The sequence below is a fragment of the Chelonia mydas genome, chromosome 28 (genome assembly GCF_015237465.2).
Source record: "Chelonia mydas isolate rCheMyd1 chromosome 28, rCheMyd1.pri.v2, whole genome shotgun sequence".
In the NCBI taxonomy this organism is placed as follows: Eukaryota; Metazoa; Chordata; order Testudines; family Cheloniidae; genus Chelonia; species Chelonia mydas.
Window position 1 is genome coordinate 7,765,127 of NC_051268.2, and position 21,783 is coordinate 7,786,909.

The 21,783-nt window shown below is 46.7% G+C and overlaps 4 protein-coding genes across 13 annotated transcripts in view; 2 read left to right on the forward strand and 2 right to left on the reverse strand.

Moving 5' to 3' along the window:
- The window catches only part of LOC102934530 (zinc finger protein OZF), a 1,287,564-nt gene that overhangs the window by 1,025,396 nt on the left and 240,385 nt on the right, over positions 1-21,783 (reverse strand).
- Positions 1-21,783, forward strand: part of LOC102930400 (zinc finger protein 501) — a 1,110,025-nt gene that overhangs the window by 875,740 nt on the left and 212,502 nt on the right. The gene's annotated exons all lie outside the window — the stretch shown is intronic.
- Positions 1-21,783, forward strand: part of LOC102937091 (zinc finger protein 135) — a 426,373-nt gene that overhangs the window by 257,973 nt on the left and 146,617 nt on the right. The gene's annotated exons all lie outside the window — the stretch shown is intronic.
- Positions 942-20,006, reverse strand: LOC102931267 (zinc finger protein 501). 9 transcript variants are annotated; one of them, XM_037887376.2, is made up of 5 exons: positions 19,817-20,006; positions 18,441-18,523; positions 16,623-16,749; positions 7,307-7,420; positions 942-6,654 (listed from the first exon to the last, which is right to left on the reverse strand). In XM_037887376.2, exons 2-5 carry the CDS (start codon positions 18,504-18,506, stop codon positions 5,009-5,011), a joined length of 1,953 nt encoding a protein of 650 aa, XP_037743304.1. In that variant the 5' UTR covers positions 18,507-18,523; positions 19,817-20,006; the 3' UTR covers positions 942-5,008. The 9 variants fall into 9 exon arrangements, with proteins under 9 accessions (XP_037743304.1, XP_043393324.1, XP_043393325.1 ...); XM_043537389.1 differs by having other exon boundaries at positions 942-6,651; positions 19,817-19,946; XM_043537390.1 differs by lacking the exon at positions 19,817-20,006 and adding an exon at positions 18,766-19,400.

Sequence of the window (21,783 nt, forward strand, 5' to 3'; positions counted from 1 at the left end):
TGACTGCGTGACCTCAGTGTGGCTCCCCTCAGACCCTGGTCATAGGTGATTGTGCAGTTATTTATATTACCCAGAGAACTTTACCCAAGCAATGCAATCCAGATTTAGCCAGTTGAATTTTTCAATACTGAAACCAAATTAGTGCTTACATCTAAGCCACAACCTCAAAGCCATGTAAAGCTTCCTCCTTAGCTTTTGTATTATGTGGCTAATTCTCTTCCCACTCTTACTCTCTCCCAGTCCCCTACCCCCACAGACCTTGCTGGCACGTTAATAAGTGGAGGTTTAAACAGCTCTCATTGAACAATTCATATCTGACAGCTTAGCTTTTTTTGACGCTTTCGCAGATAAGGAACATTCACTGATTTCTGAGGACAGTCTTAGGGCTATTTAGATTTGGGGAACTATCTTTGTAGAATCTTCCCCATGTGGATTTTACTGGTGCTCATAGAAAAACGTACGGACTGATCCACACGTTACACTCTAATATACCAGAAAGGCTGGAATGTCTTCCAGCAAATAAAAACAAAAGACAAAAAATAGAAAAAGGAACAGTACATTACTAGAATGTCCAAGGAGCGGAGCAGAGATGTAGCTGCAGTGAAGGAACCAGGCAGTGGCATAGCTGGACCAGCACACCAAGCTAGTGTGCTTTTTTTTAGGTACAGGCAGACTGGTCAAGGCTGTCATAGCCTGTTGATGATGTGAATTCCTTCCCCAGAAGGGATCAGTCTTGGGGTCAGGGTACATCAGTCTCTGTTAGACAGCTGTTTGACCTCAAAGGGGAAGGACTTCCACCTTTATCTTGATCAATTACAATTGATGATTCCCGCTTACCCCACTTTACAGTGATTCCCTGAGGTTTCCAGGCAAACCAAGTGTGAAAACTCCTTGGAAACAAACAATGTATCCTGAGCCACTTGAAACGAGGAACACTTTGGGCCAAAGTCACTTTGCTAAAGTCTCACTTCACCTAGAAGTTTTCTTACTCATTGTAGAAAACCACATGCAGCATGGATGTGAGGACCCCAAATATATCAAAAATGAAAAACAAAAGTTCTGAAGAAGTTTCCATAGCCTAGTCTGAGGGTTAAATGGACGGGCTCTAATAGCTGGCCTCCTCAAACTGAAAAGGGCGTTGGCACCTATGACAAAACAAAAAACTTAAACAGAAAAGCTGCTATCTTGTACCCATCACCATTTTAAATTAAGACACCTCCTGACAGATGGCATAACATCTTTGGTTTGCAAACAAGAGAACCAGGGAACACATCAGCTGTTACAGTATAACTGTGTAAAAGGTTACACAACATGTCTCCTTATGTAATTTTTTCCTGAACAGAAACATTATTTTCAAAGCTTATCAAAAAATTCCATTTGAAATAATTAAAGTCTATACTAGGTTTTTATTTTGATATACACTATTTCTCCTACATACTATCATACACCAACCCCTTTTGAGGGAGGTTTTACTTTAGAACTCCTTAATCCAAAGAGGGTAAATTACATCAACTAAACTCATATACTACTTGGGGGGAGGTAGGGGACAGAAACATAAGAATGGCCATGTTGGGTTAGACCATTGGTTCATCTAGCGCAGTATCCTGTCTTCTGACAGTGGCCAATGCCAGATGCTTCAGGGGGAACGAACAGGTCAATTAGTGAGTGATCCATCCTGTGTCATTCTTTCCTAGCATCTGGCAGTCAGAGGCTTAGCCATCTTGGCTAGTAGTCATTCATGGACCTATACTACATAAACTTATCTAATTCTTTTCTGAAACCAGAAAACTTTCAGTGTTACAAAGTAATTCAGTTATCACATAATCACTCTTTTATTCTGCAATAAACTTTTATGTTTAATTCCATTTTCACTGGAAACAACATATTTGAAGGCTTCACAATTTTATCATGTGTGTTGGTTTTCTCTTAATCACATTTTCCACCAAGTGAGCTTTGTGTAAAGTTGTGTTCTATACTAACATAGGTGCCTTCTATTTCTGGGAGCTCATTTCTCTCTGGGTCTTTGGTCATAAGTGTTGGTGGACGTCATCTCAAATGTGTTCTCATCATGAGAAAAAAGCACTTGTATTCTATTTTCACAATTTCTAATCTTTCAGAGTAGCAGGAGGTGGAGAAGTGATTCAAATTCATAAAACATATGAGCAAAACTGAGAGAGAGATCCATAGAATCAGGACTCAATCCCGCAGACTGAGCTTGGGAGTCTGATATTCATTCCCTCATTGGTTATCATCACTTGCACAGCATGGAAGTGCTTCTTCTCCAACAAGACAGCCAGACTGGGATCCATAGGGAAGGACTGTCCTCTGAAGGCATCAACTGTTTCTTTCTTTAGCTCATAAAACTTTGGATCCAAATGGTAAAGGACAACTCCCCCATATCTTACCACAGCATCGTTTGAACCATAATCATTGCCACTGAACTAAGAGGTAGTGTTCTATATATAAATAGTTTACCTGGGCCTAAAGTTACCCTAGTTTCCATCTCTGGGGTAAAAATCAACCACTGGGTGCTTATTATTTCTACTTGAGCTCTAGGCTAATTCTGGACATGCTCAGAGTAACTTTACTTCTCTAGAGTCGAATCCTTTATCACATCACAGAAAATCTCAGTAGTCGCAGAGTGAGGAATCACTTCCCCAACCAAGCATGCCCAGTTTATTTATTAATCTGGTGGCACAGAAATGGGCCTGGTTCACAAGCCGTGTAAGTTACCAAAGGTGGGGTATCTATTAAAAATAGATCGACTGCTGCAGCTCTCTCACACTCACAATGGATTTTATTTTATACACATTTGCAGCATCTATAAGGTGTAAACTCAGCAAAAATGCCACTTCCATTTTCTACATCTCTGCTTAGGTAGGAACTGTGTTCTGAAATAATACGCATTGTGCACTTGATTACAAAAGAGAGCTCTTTAGAAGTAACTTCCTGGTAGGCCTGGGCCACAATTGCCTTGCGACCCAAATATATGGGCATTTTGCTGACTTACGAGTCACTTACTGTGGAATATTGTGCTTGAAACATGAGACAATATTGATCCAAATTATACGATCACAGTGTTGTTCAATTCCGTTCCTAAGTTAGATGTACAATTTTAAAATGCAACTGTTTCTCTGGTAGCACTTCCAATAGCTTTGAGTATTCGTTCCTGACGACTGAACTGCTCTTGGACTTCCTCCATGTCATAATGGAGGAGTGGAAAAAAGACACGCACAAAAAGAAATTGTTGTTTTAGTAAATGGTCATTTGTCTCAAACTCTACCAAAAAACTGAACTTCATCCTATCATAAAAACGAATATTCAGTTATGTTATCAAATGCCCTCAGGAAAGAGAGAAAAACCCACAACACACAAGCGAATAAGACAGTTTCAGTATCATATAAAATGGAATTCCAGAGCATTTTACGTCTCATGACGCCAAATTAGAACAGATTTTCCTAGTATGCTGTCCTCTGATCCATTCAAACCTTCTTCACTCAGCACCACCTCATTACTATTCAGTCATGTTAGTTACAAAGGTTTTAGCATCATCATAATGGGGAAAATCAGCTAATCTTCCCATCTGGAAACAATCCCAGTTCAGCTGGAAAAATCCAAAAACCAATTTTGCCAATACACAGAAATAGGGATTAAAGCACTGAAAGGTTAATCTGTCTGGGATCCATTCAAATTCCCCCTCTAGGCCTGTGACACTCATTTCCAACCTTAATGAGTCTGATTTAGGATCAAAGCATGGTACCTAAGCACAGAGAGCTGAGAACACTGCTTCATGTGACACTTTGGGAGCTGGAGGGATAGAACATGGGGAGGAGACGCTATTGTGGCTCACTCAGAAGCCAGTGCTGTCGGAGTGGCAGGAGATTCATGATGGTGATTTGAAAGGAATTATTCTGACTCACACCATCTCCTTTGGATATCCCAGACGCTGAAATGATCCTTTTTTTCTACCTTTCCTCCTGCCTTTTTATTGCATCTCACTATATTCTAAATCAGAAAAGAGGTAGAAAAACTACCTGCTATTCAGCACAGCCATGAGCAATGTCAGAACAACTGGGAATGAGAGTCTCATCCCAATCAGGAAATCTAATGACTAACATTCACTTTGCAATGTGATGCTCAGGGTTTCTCCAGACTAGGAAGAGTGATAGAGATCAGGTCAGCACAATGGGAAAGCTAACTACAACCACTGCACCTGGGTTATGTCTGCCTTGAAAAGATAGTTGAGATTGAGCAACTTAGGCCATGTCTACATTAGAGTCCTTACAGCAGCACAGCGGTACTGATGCAGCCGCACTGGTGTAAGATCTCTTCTGAAGTCGCTCTATGCTGGTGGGATAGAGCTCTCCTGTCGACATAATTAAACCACCCCCAACGAGCGGCGGTTGCTATGTCGGCAGGAGAAGCTCTTCCGCTGACACAGCGCCGTGCACGCTGCCAATTATGCCAGCAAAACTTATGTTACGCGGGGTGTGTGTTTTTTTCACATCCCTGAGCGACGTAAGTTTTGCCGATATAAGTGGTAATGTAAACATGGCCTGCTCAATGTACAGTTCTAGTGGACACAAGGCACAGATAGTTTTTATCTCACTGTAGCTAGATGAGGTCAACCCTCTCTCCCAGCTCGGACTGATGGACATTTCTGCCAGGAGGGACACACACTCCCAGAACTCATAAGGCTAAAGAGTTGAAAGAAAGGATCACAGGATTCACCCCAAAGTATGGTGAACTTCAAAAGGTAGAAGGCGCTGAGAGACTACAGTAAAGGAAATGGTGCAATCAACCTTAAAAGATCACTATGTGGGAATTAGCCAATGCATTACAAAAACAACACAAAAACAAAACAAAAAAAAACCCCACAACAAAACAGAAACAAAAAATCTTTGGGCAGCCCTACTGAATACAAGTAGTGTTATTCTCCTGTGTTGATTCTCTGATGTGTGATAATCTGTGAACTACGACTGAAGCCTTTCCCACACACAGGGCAAGATTAGGGTTTCTCTCCTGTGTGAATTTTTTGATGTGAGACAAGCTCTGACCTCCGACTGAAGCTTTCCCCACACTCAGGGCAGCTATAGGGTGTCTTCCCTGTGTGGATTCTGCGATGCGTGGTAAGGTTTGAGCTCTGATTGAAGCTTTTCCCACACTCATGGCAAGTGTAGGGTTTCTCTCCCGTGTGGATTCTCTGATGTGTGATAAGGTTTGAGTGCCAACTGAAGCTTTTCCCACACTCAGGACATGTGTAGGGTGCCTCTCCTACATGGCTTCTCTGATGTGTGATCATTTGTGAACTACCACTGAAGCTTTTCCCACACACAGGGCATGAATAGGGTCTCTCTCCAGTGTGGATTCTCCGATGCGTGACAAGCTGTGAGCTATAAATGAAGTCTTTCCCGCACTCAGGGCATCTGTAGGGTCTCTCTCCAGTGTGGACTCTCTGGTGCTTATTAAGCTCTGAGCGCTGAATGAAGCTTTTCCCACACTCATGGCAAGTATAGGGTTTCTCACCTGTGTGGATTCTATGATGAATGTTAAGGCTGAAGCTCCGAGTGAAGCTTTTCCCACACTCAGGACATGTGTATGGTCTCTCTCCAGTGTGGATTCTCTGATGTGTGACAAGCTGTGAGCTATAAATGAAGTCTTTCCCACACTCAGTACATCTGTAGGGTCCCTCTCCAGAGTGGATTCTCTGGTGCTTATTAAGCAATGAGCTCTGAATGAAGCTTTTCCCACACTCACAGCAAGTGTAGGGTCTTTCTCCTGTGTGGATTTTCCTATGTATGATAAGATGTGAGCTCCACCTGAAGTTTTTCCCACACTCCTGGCAAGTATAGGGTTTCTTCCCTGTGTGGATTCTCCCATGTGAGACAAGCTGTGAGCTAGAAGTGAAGCCTTTCCCGCACTCAGGGCATGAGTAGGGTCTCTCTCCTGTGTGGATTCTCCGATGTGTGACAAGGTGTGAGCTAGAAGTGAAGCCTTTCCCGCACTCAGGGCATGAGTAGGGTCTCTCTCCTGTGTGGATTCTCTGATGTGTGACAAGCTGTGAGCTATAAATGAAATCTTTCCCACACTCAGTACATCTGTAGGGTCTCGCTCCCGTGTGGATTCTCTGGTGCTTTTTAAGCAAATAGCTCCGAATGAAGCTTTTCCCACACTCACAGCAAATGTAGGGCCTTTCTCCTGTGTGGATTCTCCTATGTATCCTAAGCTCTGAGCTCCAACTAAAGCTTTTCCCACACTCATGGCAAGTGTAGGGTTTCTCCCCTGTGTGGATTCTCTGATGTGTGACAAGGTTTGAGCTGCGACTGAAGCTTTTCCCACACTCGGGGCACGTGTATGGTCTCTCTCCAGTGTGGATTCTCCGATGTCTGATGAGGAGTGAGTTATGTTTGAAGGTTTTCCCACACTCCAGGCAGATGTAGGGTGTTCCTCCGGTGTTGATTCTCTCATGTCTAATAAGGTCTGAGCCTCTACTGAACTTTTCTTCTGGTCTGTGCTGACTCTCACAGGCATTTGCCTGCGCACAATTCGAGGAAACATTCCCTTTGGATCTTTCCGATAACGTCTCATGTGCTTCTGCTTGCTCAGCATCGTCTTGTTGAGGATTCTCCTCCACATTCACCATCCCATCACCTGCTAGAGAGAGAGAGAAACCAGGTCACTTGCTTTGCCAGAGAAAAAGGGAACCTCAGAGAGAGGAATGGACGAAACGGGGGGACAAACAAAAGTAAGTGATGGAGACATCAAACAAAGAAAGAGCTGAATCTCCCCCAAACCTTTCTCCAAAGGAGAGACGAGGGGATCAATTCTGGGTCTAAATCTCAACCAAACACACAGGGAGAACGTAGAGTTGCAATGGGGGAGGTTTAGATTGGATATTAGGAAAAACTTTTTCACTAAGAGGGTGGTGAAACACTGGAATGCGTTACCTAGGGAGGTGGTAGAATCTCCTTCCTTAGAGGTTTTTAAGGTCAGGCTTGACAAAGCCCTGGCTGGGATGATTTAACTGGGACTTGGTCCTGCTTTGAGCAGGGGGTTGGACTAGATGACCTTCTGGGGTCCCTTCCAACCCTGATATTCTATGATTCTATGATTCTATGACTGGGGAGGGAGCTACTGTCAGGCGTGAGTCAGGACAGGTAGGAAGCCGTAAGTGAAGTCTGCCATGAGGATGCCACATCTCCTGAAAACAATCCTGAACTGAGAAAGCTCACAAGGGCTTTGCAGGAATCCCAAATATTTCCTTAATTCAGGGACAGATTTTGAGTTGGTTTAACTGATTCCTCACCTGTGCAGGCATCTCTCAGCGTCTCTTTTTCCTCAGAGTCCTGGAGGTCTGGGACCCATGGCTCCTCCCCTCGTTCTAGGCAGGAGATCACATTAGGTTTGGAAACTGGAAATCCTGCACAAGTGACAGAAAACAAGCAAGATCAACTGAATTTGTGGAGTACTTGTGTTACATTCTGCAATCCAGACCACTGAAACGTTGCCTCACCACCTGCCCTGTAAACCTGGGTGCCTCACAATGCTTTGCTGTTGTAGTTCCCAACCTGGGCCGCTGACAAACAGCCTACCAGCATGGAAGTCACACCTTGAGTGTTTGTGTAAGGCTACAGCCCTGGCCCAGCACCTTGTCAGCAACATTCCAGTCCCACTCTGGCTTCCACCAGCCTCGGTTACTATGTGCAGGGTGGCCCCAACACACTCCCAGTCCCAAATGTTCCCCAAAACGTGTGTTCTGCACTGGCCAGCCCTCTCCTGGACAGTTCACATCTGAGAGGTCCGTTGCCCCTCAAGGGACCAATATTCAAGAATTTGCTACTTTAACTGGAGTTAACAGTTCAGTTTAAACACAGCACTGGATTAGTTTTGATTAAAAAAAAAAGAAGTTTATTTAACTACAAAGAGAGATATTTTAAGTGAGTACAAGTATAAAGTATTAAAAGTCAGAATGGTTACAAGAGAAATAAAGATAAAATGCTTTCTAAAACTTAACAAGCACAACTTCGTTCAAGGTAAAATCCTTAGCAGGGTTGACCAAATTGTCAGGTCAGGATCTCCATCAGAGTCAAAGGGCTGGTTCCTTTGTCTTCTTCCTCTCTCTCTCTCTCTCTCTTTCACCTAAGAAGTGCCTTGGGGTGGTTTTGCCCCTCACTTTTATAGTGCAGTCACCCTTTGAAGTGGATTCTACTCAGGATTGCCCTTCAAAGCAAAGTTTATTCGAACAGCAAAGAAGGTGACGGAGTCTAGCAGTAAAGGTGGAGCCAGGCTCATTCTTCTCTCCTGCGTATGCTGAAATGAAAATTTGCCTTGGCTCCTGCCATTTCCCCCTCTTGCTGTCTCAAGGATCCTATTATTTATATGCAAATTGAGGTAAACACACATTCCCTTGTTTAGGTTAGACTGGGTTAACAACTTTTGCCTAGTCACGGCTGTGTGGGTTGAACAGCTACTATCATCGTCGTACAGGGGGAGTTCATAACTTTGCATACAATGTTGTTACATACATTTCACTGAACTATTGACCAGTAAGTTATTGGTTTTCAAGTGATACCTCACAAGGCATATTTTGTACAAAGGCTATTACACTGGTGTTGAGGGTATGATTACAGGCGTGCTTTCAGTCACATCTTGTCACAAAGATTCCCCGGCTCATTTTAATGGGTAACATTTCCAGGCCAGCTTCCTTTGCTCAAAGCAGCAAGATAGTGAGTATTATCAATCATGTTTGTTGGGATGGTGCTGAATTATTATGAATGACTGTTGTTGATATGAATGTAGTAAGGCTGGAGACGTCTGAATTTGCTAAAGGATTCTGGGAGCAGGGTTCTCTTAGCATCAGATGGTATGCTGAAATTGCACTTGAATGCTGACACAACTATGGATTATGAATGGTTACACCCAGAGGGGGTGTGTGTGTGTGTGTGTGTGTGTTAGTTAGCTAGAACCTTGGTCATGGTCAGTTGATGGCCAGCTCACTAAGTAAATGCGCAGAAAACACCTGAACGGTGAGCATGGTACTAACTGACCTGGATCAAGATGACCCTTAAGGATGGCACCACCCTAACAGCTCAAGGGAATGATTGATAAGAAAGTATATGCCAACTGATCTTTGGTCTCTGTCCCTCTTTGCCCCGTTCCAAAAATATTAATTAGGAAAATAAGTAATGAAATGCCAACAGGGCATATTTTGGGGGCATGTGACTCCTTTGAGAGCGAGTGGTATAAGTACTAAGAATATCATAGGTATAGTAGCAGTTCCCAATTAATATCTGAAGAGGCCTGAGACGCTGTAGAATGGTCAAGATAGCCAAAACCTTGCTACAAAGGACTTTTGGACCAGAGGGCCTCAGAGTAGCCAACACCGTGCTTCGGGGGACATTCGACAGACCAAGTGCCTGAGAAGAGAAGAAAAGAAGTCTCCAACCAGGACTGTTAGCTATACCTGCTTTGTTTACCAACCGGAATACTGTGCAGGGCCAACATAGTTACAGAGAGTTTATGCTGTGGGAATTGAGGCTTATCAAGACAACGCACTGTATAACCTTTTACTGCTTGTGTAATTCTCTCTCAAATAAATTGCTGTGCATTGAGAAAATTCTATCCTAATTCTCACTGGTACTGGTAACAATCTGCCCAGCCATGGGCCATTAAAAATCTCTTTCAACAATGTTTATGACGGTAGTGCCCAAGAGCCAACAAAGAACAGGGCCCCGTCGTACAAGGCACCGTAGAAACACAGTAGTAGACAGTCTCTGTTCTGAAAAATATACAATCTAACTGTACAATCTAACAAGACAGACACGTGGTGGGGGAAGGGACAGAACACACGAGCAGAGTGAACAATGTGATGGGCACAGTGACAGGTACGATGAACATGGGCATGTTGTGAGACAGGTGTATTTAATGTTATCAACATTATCTGTGGGTGCAAGCCAGCCCTTGAAACCATGAAAACTTCAGAGACTGTTATACTGAGATGGGTTGGAGGACAGCAGCTCGCTGAATATCACAGATCTTTGTATCAATGTATGTGGCCTATGTATTTATGTGTTCCCAGCTCACTGGGGGTGTGTGGTGTGGGTGATTAATGCCCAATCCGAAGGCTGGGTATGTAGCTATCCAGCTTTTGAGGCTCTTCCCCCTGCAGAAAAGGGCAGCGACTAATTGTACTTGTTTCAACAGAGTAAGGAACAAAGACAGATTTGGGGGCATAAAAGACTGAGTAGGAGCTGTCTGAAGGGGGGAGAGGGGGGTGTCTCCTTGGGCTACACACTGACTTAACCTGATAACCAAGAGGTGAACCTGAGACAAAGGTTTGAAAGACTTTAGAATCTACAGGGGTATGACATACTGGGCTACGATTCAGACTAGTGGGGGCTGTGTCACCCCTGCCCTGTAACCTGGGGGGCCCTTTACAATGCCTTGCTGCTGTAGTCTCCAGCCTGGACTGCTCAGAAAACAGCCTCCAGCAGGTAAGTCACTCCCAGCTACATGTGTGCGTGCTGCACCCAGCCAGCCACATGTTGGCTCTCACCAGCTTTGGTTACGTTGCAGGGTGACTCAAACAGTCCCCATCTCAGATCTTCCCCCGGAAAAAGTATGTCCTGTACTGCCCAGACCTCTCCTGGACAGCACAAATATATTAAATCCATTATTCCCTTAAGGGAATAATATGCCATCTTATTATTTTAAATAGAAACACAGACACTCCACTTTAAATACACTAGCTTAGATAAAATAGTATAACAAGTTTACTCACTGTAAAGAGATTTTAAATGAGTATAAACAATAAGGCATAAAGTCAGGTTACAAGAAAAATACATATTATAAGCAAAAAGAAAAGGAGGACTTGTGGCACCTTAGAGACTAACAAATTTATTTGAGCATAAGCTTTCGTGAGCTACAGCTCACTTCACCGGATGAGCTGTAGCTCACGAAAGCTTATGCTCAAATAAATTTGTTAGTCTCTAAGGTGACACAAGTCCTCCTTTTCTTTTTGCGGACACAGACTAACACGGCTGCTACTCTGAAACATATTATAAGTTTACTAGCATTTACTTTAAAAACTATCTTAGTTGCAAACTTTCTCACCACGTTTTAACAAAACTCTCAGGTCAGAACCCCTAACCCAGCAACAGCTTTTTCTTTTTATCTTCTAAGTTGCAGGGAGGTGGGCAGGGAGAAGGGAAGGTGCGTTGGGGTTCGTGTCGTTCCTTTTTATAGTTTTGGTCCTCCTCTTGAAAAACATTTGTAGCTGAGAACCAGGAGACAGAGTCCATGTGGAAGGATATTCCCTGTTTTTTTCCCCCACCTCTTTGAACTTCCTTTGTTTTCCCCTCCTGCTTGATGACTCTGTATACTGCTTAAATGCAAATTAAGGAAAACACACATTCCTTTATTTAGGAGTGACCTGTTTGCCAACTTCTGTTTGGCGTGGGGTTGGAACAATTTAATAAACTTCACATACAATGTTGCCACACACATTTTATCAGGATAATACTGACCAGCAAATTAAGAGACTTTTCAAATGATCCCTTACAAAGCATACTTTGTACAAAGATTATTACAAGGGTGTGTGGGGTGGGAATACAGGGATATACTCCGTCATATGGGGACTCTCACGAGGGTGCTCTGGTAAGGCTAACTTTACATGTAGAGCCTTGTCTTACAAGGTTTCTTCATAAGATTCAATTGCTGGCCTGATGGCAGGGAGCCACAGATTGGTACCGTGGCCCAGCTTTTGAACAGTCCTTAGCAGCTGCCCTTTCAGCGCACCAGACCCCAGAGCGTCTCACTGCTCCACAAGGGTAGGCACATGGCCTCCACACCTCAGAGACTGAGCCTCCGGCTCCAGCACTACTCCTGTTTCATCCGTGAGCTTAGTCCAGCAAATCTGACTGCTGTTCAGAGACCGATCCCTGAAAAGGGGAACAATGCACCTCAGCAAGTATTTGCATTGACACGAGGCAGCCTTTCAAAACAGTGGTAGGGTATATTAGGCCTTGTCTACACTACACAGTTTTGTCAGCAAAAAAAGACAGCATTTGTCAATAAAACAGCGCAGGTGTAAGCGCTGCAATGCGACTTTTGGCAACAAAAGTGTCCTATTTTGACTACAAAATAAAACCACCACGACGAGACATAGGACTCTTTGAGGCAAAGTTTTAGCGAGAAAGTGTCATTGTAGACACTGCGCTTGGTTTTGTTGCTGTAAATGGTCTCCAGGAGATATCCCACAATGCCCACTCTGACTGCTCTGGTCAGCAGTTCCAACTCCGCTGCCCTGAAGCCAGGTAAACCACCATACACCCCTCCTCATTTAAAGGCCAGGGCATTTTTGAAATTCCACTTCTTTGCTCGGCCTGGAGAGATCACATTGCATCTTCCCAGCTGACCATGGCGGCTCCACATGGCAAACACTCTCCCGCTTGGACCAGTATGGAGCTGTTGGATGTGCTCAGTATATGGGGAGAGGAGGCTGTCCAATACCCGCTGCGCTCCAGCCATAGGAACTTGGATAGCTATGGGCACACTTCTCTTGGCGTGTGTGAAAATAGCTAATGATTGGGACACAGTGTCGTGCAGAGTGAAGATAAAGGAGCAGAGGAAGGTGTACCAGAAGGCAAGAGAGGCAAACTTTCGCTCTGGTGCTGCACCATAGACCTGCTGGTTGTATAAGGAGCTGGACGCTATCCTTGGCTGCAACCCCACCTCCACCTCCACCAGTCCCATGGATACTTTGGCATGGCTGGACGCAGCGGCCAGTGGACCTAACCCTGACGACAAAGTCATGGATAAGGAAGTGGAGTTAGCAGATGATGTTTAGCCCACAGCTAGGTCGCCATGTTGGGTGGCGAGTCAGGAACTCTGCTCCATTCTTGAGGTCTCTAGCCAGTCCCAGGAGTCCCACTCCAGTGAGCAAGAAGCAGGAGAGGAAACCCCTGGTAGGTGATTTTTTTGAGTTGATGCTGCACGGTTATGACGGCCAACTTTCCTTTGCTTTGTGTAGTGTGGAGGGGGGTGAGGGGATAGAAATGTACAAGACTGTGTTTCTGCGTGCTTGCTATGCTACAAGAGGTGTATTTTACTGTAATGATTTGATGCTGTGTGTGAACTAACAATCATGCTTCTGTGTAATTCTTGTGCTTCTGCAGGTGTGACAGAGGATGTGGAAAAAGCTAATGTACTCAATGTTTTTTTTGCCTCTGTCTTCATGAATAAGATCAGCTCCCAGACTGCTGCACTGGGCAGCACAGCATGGGGAGGAGGTGGAGAAAGAAGTGGTTCAGGACTATTTAGAAAAGCTGGACGAGCACAAGTCCACGGGGCCGGATGTGCTGCATCCAAAGGTGCTAAAGGAGCTGGCGGATGTGACTGCAGAGCCATTGGCCATTATCTCTGAAAACTCATGGCGATCAGGGGAGGTCCTGGACAACTGGAGAAAGGCAAACATAGTGCCCATCTTTAAAAAAGGGAAGAAGGAGAATTCAGGAAACTACGGACTGGTCAGCCTCACCTCAGTCCCTAGAAAAAATCATGGAGCAGGTCCTCAAGGAATCAATTCTGAAGCACTTAGAGGAGAGGAAAGTGATCTGGAACAGTCAGCATGGATTCACCAAGGGCAAGTCATGCCTGACTAACCTAATTGCCTTCTATGATGAGATAACTGGCTCTGTGGATATGGGGAAAGCAGTGGACGTGATGTATCTTGACTTAAGCAAAGCTTTTGATATGGTCTTCCACAGTATTCTTGCCAGCAAGTTAAAGAAGTATGGATTGAATGAATGGATTATAAGGAGGATAGAAAGTTGGCTAGATTGTCGGGCTCAACGGGTAGTGACCAATGGCTCGATGTCTAGTTGTCAGCCGATATCAAGCAGAGTGCCCCAGGGGTCAGTCCTGCGGCCTTTTTTGTTCAACATATTTATCAATGATCTGGATGATGGGATGGATTGCACCCTCAGCAAGTTTGCAGATGACATTAATCTGATGAGGTTCAACAAGGACAAGTGCAGAGTCCTGCAGTTAGGACAGAAGAATCCCATGCACCGCTACAGGTTGGGGACGGACTGGCTAAGCAGCAGTTCTGCAGAAAAGGACCTGGGGATTACAGTGGATGAGAAGCTGGATACGAGACAGCAGTATGCCCTTGTTTCCAAGAAGGCCAACGGCATATTGGGCTGTATTAGTAGAAGCATTGCCAGGAGATTGAGGGAAGTGATTATTCCCCTCTATTCGACACTGGGGAGACCACACCTGGAGTATTCTGTACAGCTTTGGTCTCCTCACTAGAGAAGGAATGTGGACAAATTGGAGAGAGTCCAGCAGAGGGCAACAAAAATGACTAGGGGGCTGGGGCTCATGACTTACGAGGAGAGGCTGAGGGAACTGGGGTTATTTAGTCTGCAGAAGAGAAGAGTGAGGGGGGATTTGATAGCAGCCTTCAACTACCTGAAGTGGGGTTCCAAAGAGGATGGAGCTAGGCTGTTCTCAGTGGTGGCAGATGACAGAACAGGGAGCAATGGTCTCAAGTTGCAGTGCGGGAGGTCTAGGTTGGATATTAGGAAACACTATTTCACTAGGAGGGTGGTGAAGCACTAGAATCGGTTCCCTAGGGAGGTGGTAGAATCTCCATCCTTAGAGGTTTTTAAGGCCCGGCTTGGCAAAGCCCTGGCTGGGATGATTTAGTTGGTGTTGGTCCTGCTTTGAGCAGGGGACTGGATTAGAGGACCTCCTGAGGTCTCTTCCAACCCCAATATTCTATGAAAGTCCCTCTAATGAGGGGACTGGACTTGACATGACTCACAGCCATCTTATGTATGGACTTAGCACAACCCACAGCCAGCTTGTAGGCTCAGCCACCATAAGTTGGAAGCAAAACTATAGAGTCAGGGGAATTTGGCCTTGTCAGACAGACAAAGTATTAGCTGCAGCCCTACTAATTGGAGATAAATAGATACTCACAAAGTCGAGAGAATGGGGAGAGAATGGATAAGTTAGCCTTTAGCTTCTGCAGTTTCTGTCTGATAATAAAAAGTAAGATGTTTTGCTGTTGCTAAAGAAATTTTAAATAGTTAGAAAGTGTACTTTCAATAGGCAAAGAGTCCTGGTCTGCTGCTGGTTAAGCAATTCTACCCTGACAGTGTATTTTACTAACAAAGCATAGAGATAAGTAGACCTTGAGAAGTTTTAAACTACTTTGAAAAACACAAAAAGCTAATGCATAGGCGGTCTTAGGCACGTGAACCCCTGTATAGTGAAAATGATTGGATAGTGTTTTGCATAGCTGTGTCTTAAATAAATTAATTGGTTAAAGAAGAAATAAGAGAAATCCTCATTTTAACTACATAATGAGGGTCAGAAGACATGCTCATTGTAACTAAACTCCGAGATACAGCTCAAGGCCAAAGGTGCCAGGACTTTTACCCCTACACGACTATCTTGCGCAGAAGCCAGAGCCCCGGACGAGAGCAAAGCCTGACTGGCCACAGGGAGACGTCCAGCTGTCTTTGCTGGGAGTGGTGAGCATTAGATGCTTGGTGTATATTCTGTTGAATTGTTGCTAATAAATACATGCACATGTTTAAGGATCTAACTGTGTAAAGCTTTCACTGTGAAAAGGCCCTGCATACCTGTAGCACCCTGAGTATACTAGGAAGGGATAATGGCTCTGAGCCCAGGAAGGAGTAAAGTTGGGCCCCTTGTCCCTGCGTACCCACAAGGATGGGTCACGGCTGGAAGCTTTAAATTGTGCAGGTTACACCCTGACTAAATAAAGAAAATGCCTCACCACAGACGAGGGGACAGCAGAAGCTCTGACTTGGAACATGAGGTGGTGAAAGGGAACTGAAGACGCAGGCAAAACCACAAGGCAACACAAGGGCGCACACGTGAACCCACAGACACTACTACTGTAAAAAGCTCCAGCTCCGGGAGCATGGTGCATGCAGATTAGCCTCAGTGGAATTCAATAAGGACCATCACGCAAAGAAGAACCTGCTTTAATCAACACACACGGCATTGACGAAACTTTGTAGTGTGGATGTAGCCATAGTTAGATCAGCCTAGCCCCCACTTTAGACACAGTTAGGTCTAAGGAAGAATTCTCGGCTGGTCACTTTCAGCTGTAGCGCTTGTAGTGTAGACATGCTTTTAGTTCCAAGAGAGCTCTCTGTGTGAAGCCCACAACAGCTATGAAACGATAACACCTCATGTGTCCTGGTCTTTACACTCTGATTATAGTAATATCAAGCACAGAGGGAAACTGAGGTATGTGCTGGAATCAAAGAAATATTACTAAAATTCCCACATCCAGTGGTAATAGCCCTCAGAGAGAAAGTAAAGGGTAGGGGGCTGGACTTCAATGCATCCAATAAGGATAAATAAAATACTTTTTTAAATTATTTGTTGTGCCATTGGTCATTTAAAATTTGTGTACGTCTAAAAATGATACTGGGATGGGACATAAGCCAAGCGGGGTGGGGGGCAGGACACAGAAACCAGTCTACACATGTATGAGTAGTAAAGGTATAGAGTTATCACTACAGAGATTCTTTAGAGAACCCACAGCTTCCAATAACCAACGGGACAGGAAGGCTTACCCAGTGAGGCCACAGACTCATAGTTCTCCTGCATGACGTCTCTGTAGAGAGCTCTCTGAGCGGGGTCCAGCAGAGCCCACTCTTCCTTGGTGAAATACACAGCCACCTCCTTAAAGGTGACCGCCCCCTGAAAGAGCAAGAGCCCCCCACTTAGTACTTTAGTACAACCCCAGAATTCATGGGAGAGCAGGAACAGGCAAATGGAAGCTCGGGGAGGGACATGGTAGCACAGTCCCACTCCCACCCTAAGAAGCCAGGAGACACCAGGTTGAGGGGAGAAAAAGAGAGCCCCTCACGCTGGCCAGTGCGGGGAGGGGTCTTCATGCTCATCACACACTTACTAGCCCGAGACTGATACAGGAAATGGAGTCCCCAGCAGGGTCAAGGACAACCTCCTGGCGGGAATCCCAATATCCACCCCCCAAACTGTATACAAACAAACACCTGGAAGAAAGAGTAAGTCAACAGGAAAAAATGTCAGAAACTGGGAATTGTAGAATGTTAATAAGGCAAAGCAAAGAAAGAAATGGAGAAATCTATGGCCAGCAGAATTACAGAAATAAGAAGGAGGGTTGTTGGTTTATTTAGTATATTAATAACAAAAAAATCCTAACAATGATGTTATTGGTCCACTACTAGACAGAAAGAGCAGAATCATCAATAATAATAATACAGAAGAAGTAAAAATGTTCAGTGACTATTTCTCTCCTGGATTTGGGGAAAACAAGCAAATGATGTTGTGGTATGTTTATGATGACAACAACATTCTTTTCATTTAAATCATAACTCTTGAGGACGTTAAATAGAAGCTACTAACGTCAGACATTTTTAAAAACAGCAGTTCCAGATATCTTCCATTCAAGAGTTTTAAGAAAGCAGGCTGAGGAGCTCTCTGGACCATTAATGCTGCTTTTACCTAGCTCTTGGAACACTGTGGAAACTCCAGAAGATTGGAAGAAAGCTAAAAAGTTGCCCCTATATTTAAAAAAATTGTAAAAGGGATGACCAAGATAATAGGCTTGACATCGGACCTGGGCAAGATAATATGGGGGGGGGGGGGAAGGAGGGGCAAAATATTAATAAAGAATTAAAAGAGGGTAATATAATTCATTCCAATCAACATAAATTTAGGGAAAACAGATCCTCACAAACTAATTGGATTTTTGGTTTTTTTTTTAAAGAGATCAGAAGTTTGGCTGATAAAGCAATAACATTAATGTAATATACTTTGATTTCTCTAAGGTATTTGACTTGGTACAGCATGATACTTAAACGACAACAACAATATAAAATTAACAAGATATACATTAACTAGATTCAAAACCAGCTGACACATTTCAAAATGTAACTCTAAATGGTCACATGGGCATGTTTCTATTGGGGTCCCACGGGGATCAGTTATTGGCTCTCTGCTATTTAACTTGCTTATCAATGACTTGGAAGAGAACATAATATCACTGATGAAGTTTGCAGATGACACAAAGTTTGAGAGAGTGGTAAATAATGAAGTGTGTCAGTTGGTTCGGGCTGCAGTACTGGGAGTCAGGGAAGTTTTTGCAGGCCCGGCAAGGGGGTTATTTCCTGTTCCACAAACAGGGGAAAGTTCCACACCCAAACCCAAGGATTCTGCTCCTTCAGTGTGGGGCCTAATCCGAACTCATTCTGGCAGGTTTGTCCCAAGTTTGTCCCCTCCCTTTCCCCACTCTGGGTATCTCCTGCCCTCTGCCACCTCCAGCAGCTCCCACCACCCTCCTGTACATTTACTGACCATCTCCCTCCAGCTACAGCCCACCAACCATGTCCGTGATAATCCCATACCTCAGATAACTCTGCTGCAGCCATTGCCTTTCCTGTGCAACAGTGGGACGATCCGGAGCAAAACATTGACGTTATTCTGTAGTCTGTCGGGGCAAAAAGAGCAATTGGAGAGTTTTCAGAAGGGGCTTTTGTCCATTTCACACACAGAGTCCCCCCCACCAGACTTTTGCCCTGGAAACTGACATTCTAGGCTCTGTCACACAGCAAAACAGTGACTATTAGAGGCAGGTCTTTCCACCAGGATTAAACCCTCACAGGCCTGGTCTACACTACAAAGACCTGGTCTACACTGCATTGCAAGTGTAGCTGCATTGCATGCACTTACTTGCACGTCTCTGCACTTAAATTAGTCTCCCACCAATGTAAACGGTCCATTATGCCAACGCGGTAACACCAGCTCCCCAAGCAATGTTGAGCCAGGGTCAATGTACTGAGGTTAACACAGTGTAAGTGTAAACATGGCATGCATCCGATGAAGTGAGCTGTAGCTCACGAAAGCTTATGCTCTAATAAATGGGTTAGTCTCTAAGGTGCCACAAGTCCTCCTGTCCTTTTTGCGGATACAGACTAACACGGCTGCTCCTCTGACACCTGTAACCGCGGCGTTACCCCACCCGCTCTCCAGCAGCCACCCCACAACGGCTCAGGGCAACAATTCCCCACCTAAACCACGAGAAACTGCGGCAGATAAAACGGGTGGGAAAACACCCCAAATCCGAGGCGATTTTAAATTGACAGTGGAGAGAACATGGGGAAAAATCGGAGGAGGAGCGAGAATTAGTCAATAATCGGAGAGGAAACAGGGAGTTTACACGGGTTTGCTCTCCACATCGCACAGGCAGAGAAAAGGGGAGAAGGTTGTTGCCAGTTTTGGGGGGGGGGGGGAGCAGAGGAGATTTCACCCCCCCCCCCAATGCCTGTCCTGGGGAGAGACGCGGAAATCCGCCATGTCGCGCTCCCCCCCCCGGCTCTGTCCCCCCCCCCCCGGCTCCCGAGGGCGAACCCCGCCCGGCCCAGTCCCCCCCGCGGGACCCCCGCTCGCTCCCCGGGCAGGGCCTGGCAGGAGCCGCGGCGCGAAGGCGGCTCCCCGGGGGGCTCGCAGCAGGGAGCCGCTGCCGGGGACGCGGGGGGGGAGGAAGCGGGGCCGTTAACGGATATAACGGATACGCCGGGGGAGAAAGGAGGGCCGTTAACGGACATAATTGGGGGCGGGGAGGGGGGAAACGGGGCCGTTAACGGATATAACCGGTGGGGGGGGGGGGAACACGGGGCCACCTGCGATACGTGGGGGGGCGGGGCTCGGCCACAAGCAGTAACAGGGGGGAGGGGCGGGGCAGACTCCGCAGAGGGGGGGGGTCCCGCCCCACCGCACTCACCCGCTGTCAGTCCCCGGGCCCGGCTCCCTCCGCGGACGCAGGACTAAGGGCGGAAAAACGGCCCCCACCCTCTGGCGCGAGCTGCGCATGCCCGGAAACTGCGGCGCGCCGGGCCTGCTGGGAGATGGAGTCTCCGCCGGCTCGCGGCGGGCGCGGCGCATGCGCAGTGCGGAGCGACGACTGGCGCGGGCAGGGGCGGGTTCGGCCCCTCCCCCTAGTGACGCTGCTGAGCCCGCGAACCCCCGGAGCAACGGCCCCTCCCCTGCTCCTCCCCTCCGCCAAGGCCCCGCCCCCTGCTCCACCCCCGTCCCCAAAGCCCCGCCCCTGCTCCGCCCCTTTCCCGTGGCCCCGCCCCCTGCTCCTTCCCTGACCCCGCCCCTGCTCCTCCCCTTTCCCTGTGGCCCCGCCCCCTGCTCCTCCCCTTTCCCCAAAGCCCCGCCCCTGTTCCGCCCCTTTCCCGTGGCCCCGCCCCCTGCTCCTCCCCCCGCCAAGGCCCCGCCCCCTACTCCTTCCCTGGCCCCGCCACTCCACCCCTTTCCCCATGGCTCCGCCCCCTGCTCCTCCCCTTTCCCCATGGCCCCGCCCCCTGCCCCACCCCTTTCCCGTGGCCCCGCCCCCCGGCCAGAAGCAGGAGCTGGGCTCTGGTAAGAGCCGCCCGGGGAGTCTGGGCCACTCTGGGGCGCCCCGGACCCTGCACCTGCCCCGGGCGCTGCGCCCTGGGGGGCGGGACACGGGCCGGGGGCTGCTGGGACCCGGGGTGGTCAGGGAGGCAACCCCCGGGCAGCTTAGTTTGCGTAAGAGCCTTTGGGGAGGGACCTTGTCCAAGGGTTTCTGAAAATCTGAGTCCACTGGGTCCCCTCAGTCCCCAGCTTGTCGACCCCCCTCCCCAGAGAATTGCAGCCGCTCGGTGAGGCTGATTTCCCCTTCCTAAAACCACGCCGACGGTTCCCCAACAAATTCTGCTCATCTCTGTGTCTGGCCATACTGTTCTTTATGTGTGCTGCAGCCCTGTGGGAAGTCTCATGGGAGACTTCAGTCACCCTGACATCTGCTGGGAGAGCGATACAGCGGTGCACAGACAATCCAGGAAGTTTTTGGAAAGGGTAGGGGACAATTTCCTGGTGCAAGTGCTGGAGGAACCAACGAGGGGCAGAGCTCTTCTTGACCTGCTGATCACAAACCGGGAAGAATTAGTAGGGGAAGCAAAAGTGGATGGGAACCTGGGAGGCAGCGACCATGAGATGGTCGAGTTCAGGATCCTGACACAGGGAAGAAAGGAGAGCAGCAGAATACAGACCCTGGACTTCAGAAAAACAGACTTTGACTCCCTCAGGGAACTGATGGGCAAGATCCCCTCGGAGAATAACATGAGGGGGAAAGGAGTCCAGGAGAGCTGGCTGTATTTCAAAGAATCTTTATTGAGGTTACAGGGACAAACCATCCGCTGTGTAGAAAGAATAGTAAATATGGCAGGCGACCAGCTTGGCTTAACAATTAAATCCTTGCTGATCTTGAACACAAAAAAGAAGCTTACAAGAAGTGGAAGATTGGACAAATTATCAGGGAAGAGTATAAAAATATTGCTCAGGGTTGCAGGAGTGAAATCAGGAAGGCCAAATCACACCTGGAGTTGCAGCTAGCAAGAGATGTTAAGAGTAACAAGAAGGGTTTCTTCAGGTATGTTAGCAACAAGAAGGTGGTCAGGGAAAGTGCGGGCCCCTTACTGAATGAGGGAGGCAACCGAGTGACAGAGGATGTGGAAAAAGCTAATGTACTCAATGCTTTTTTTGCCTCTGTCTTCACGAACAACGTCAGCTCCCAGACTACTGCACTGGGCAGCACAGCGTGGGGAGGAGGTGACTAGCCCTCTGTAGAGAAAGAAGTGGTTCGGGACTATTTAGAAAAGCTGGACAAGCACAAGTCCATGGGGCTGGATGTGCTGCATCCGAGAGTGCTAAAGGAGTTGG

What these genes read in the sequence shown, in the direction of transcription:
- LOC102931267 (XM_037887376.2), bottom strand. Translation starts at nt 18,506, where the DNA reads ATGTTTTGCTCCGGATCGTCCCACTGTTGCACAGGAAAGGCAATGGCT. An exon ending in CTGCAGCAGAGTTATCTGAG is followed by an intron (nt 16,750 to 18,440) that starts GTATGGGATTAT and finishes TTGCTCTTTCAG; the next exon opens with GGGGCGGTCACCTTTAAGGA. An exon ending in GCTGAGAGATGCCTGCACAG is followed by an intron (nt 6,655 to 7,306) that starts GTGAGGAATCAG and finishes CTCTCTCTCTAG; the next exon opens with CAGGTGATGGGATGGTGAAT.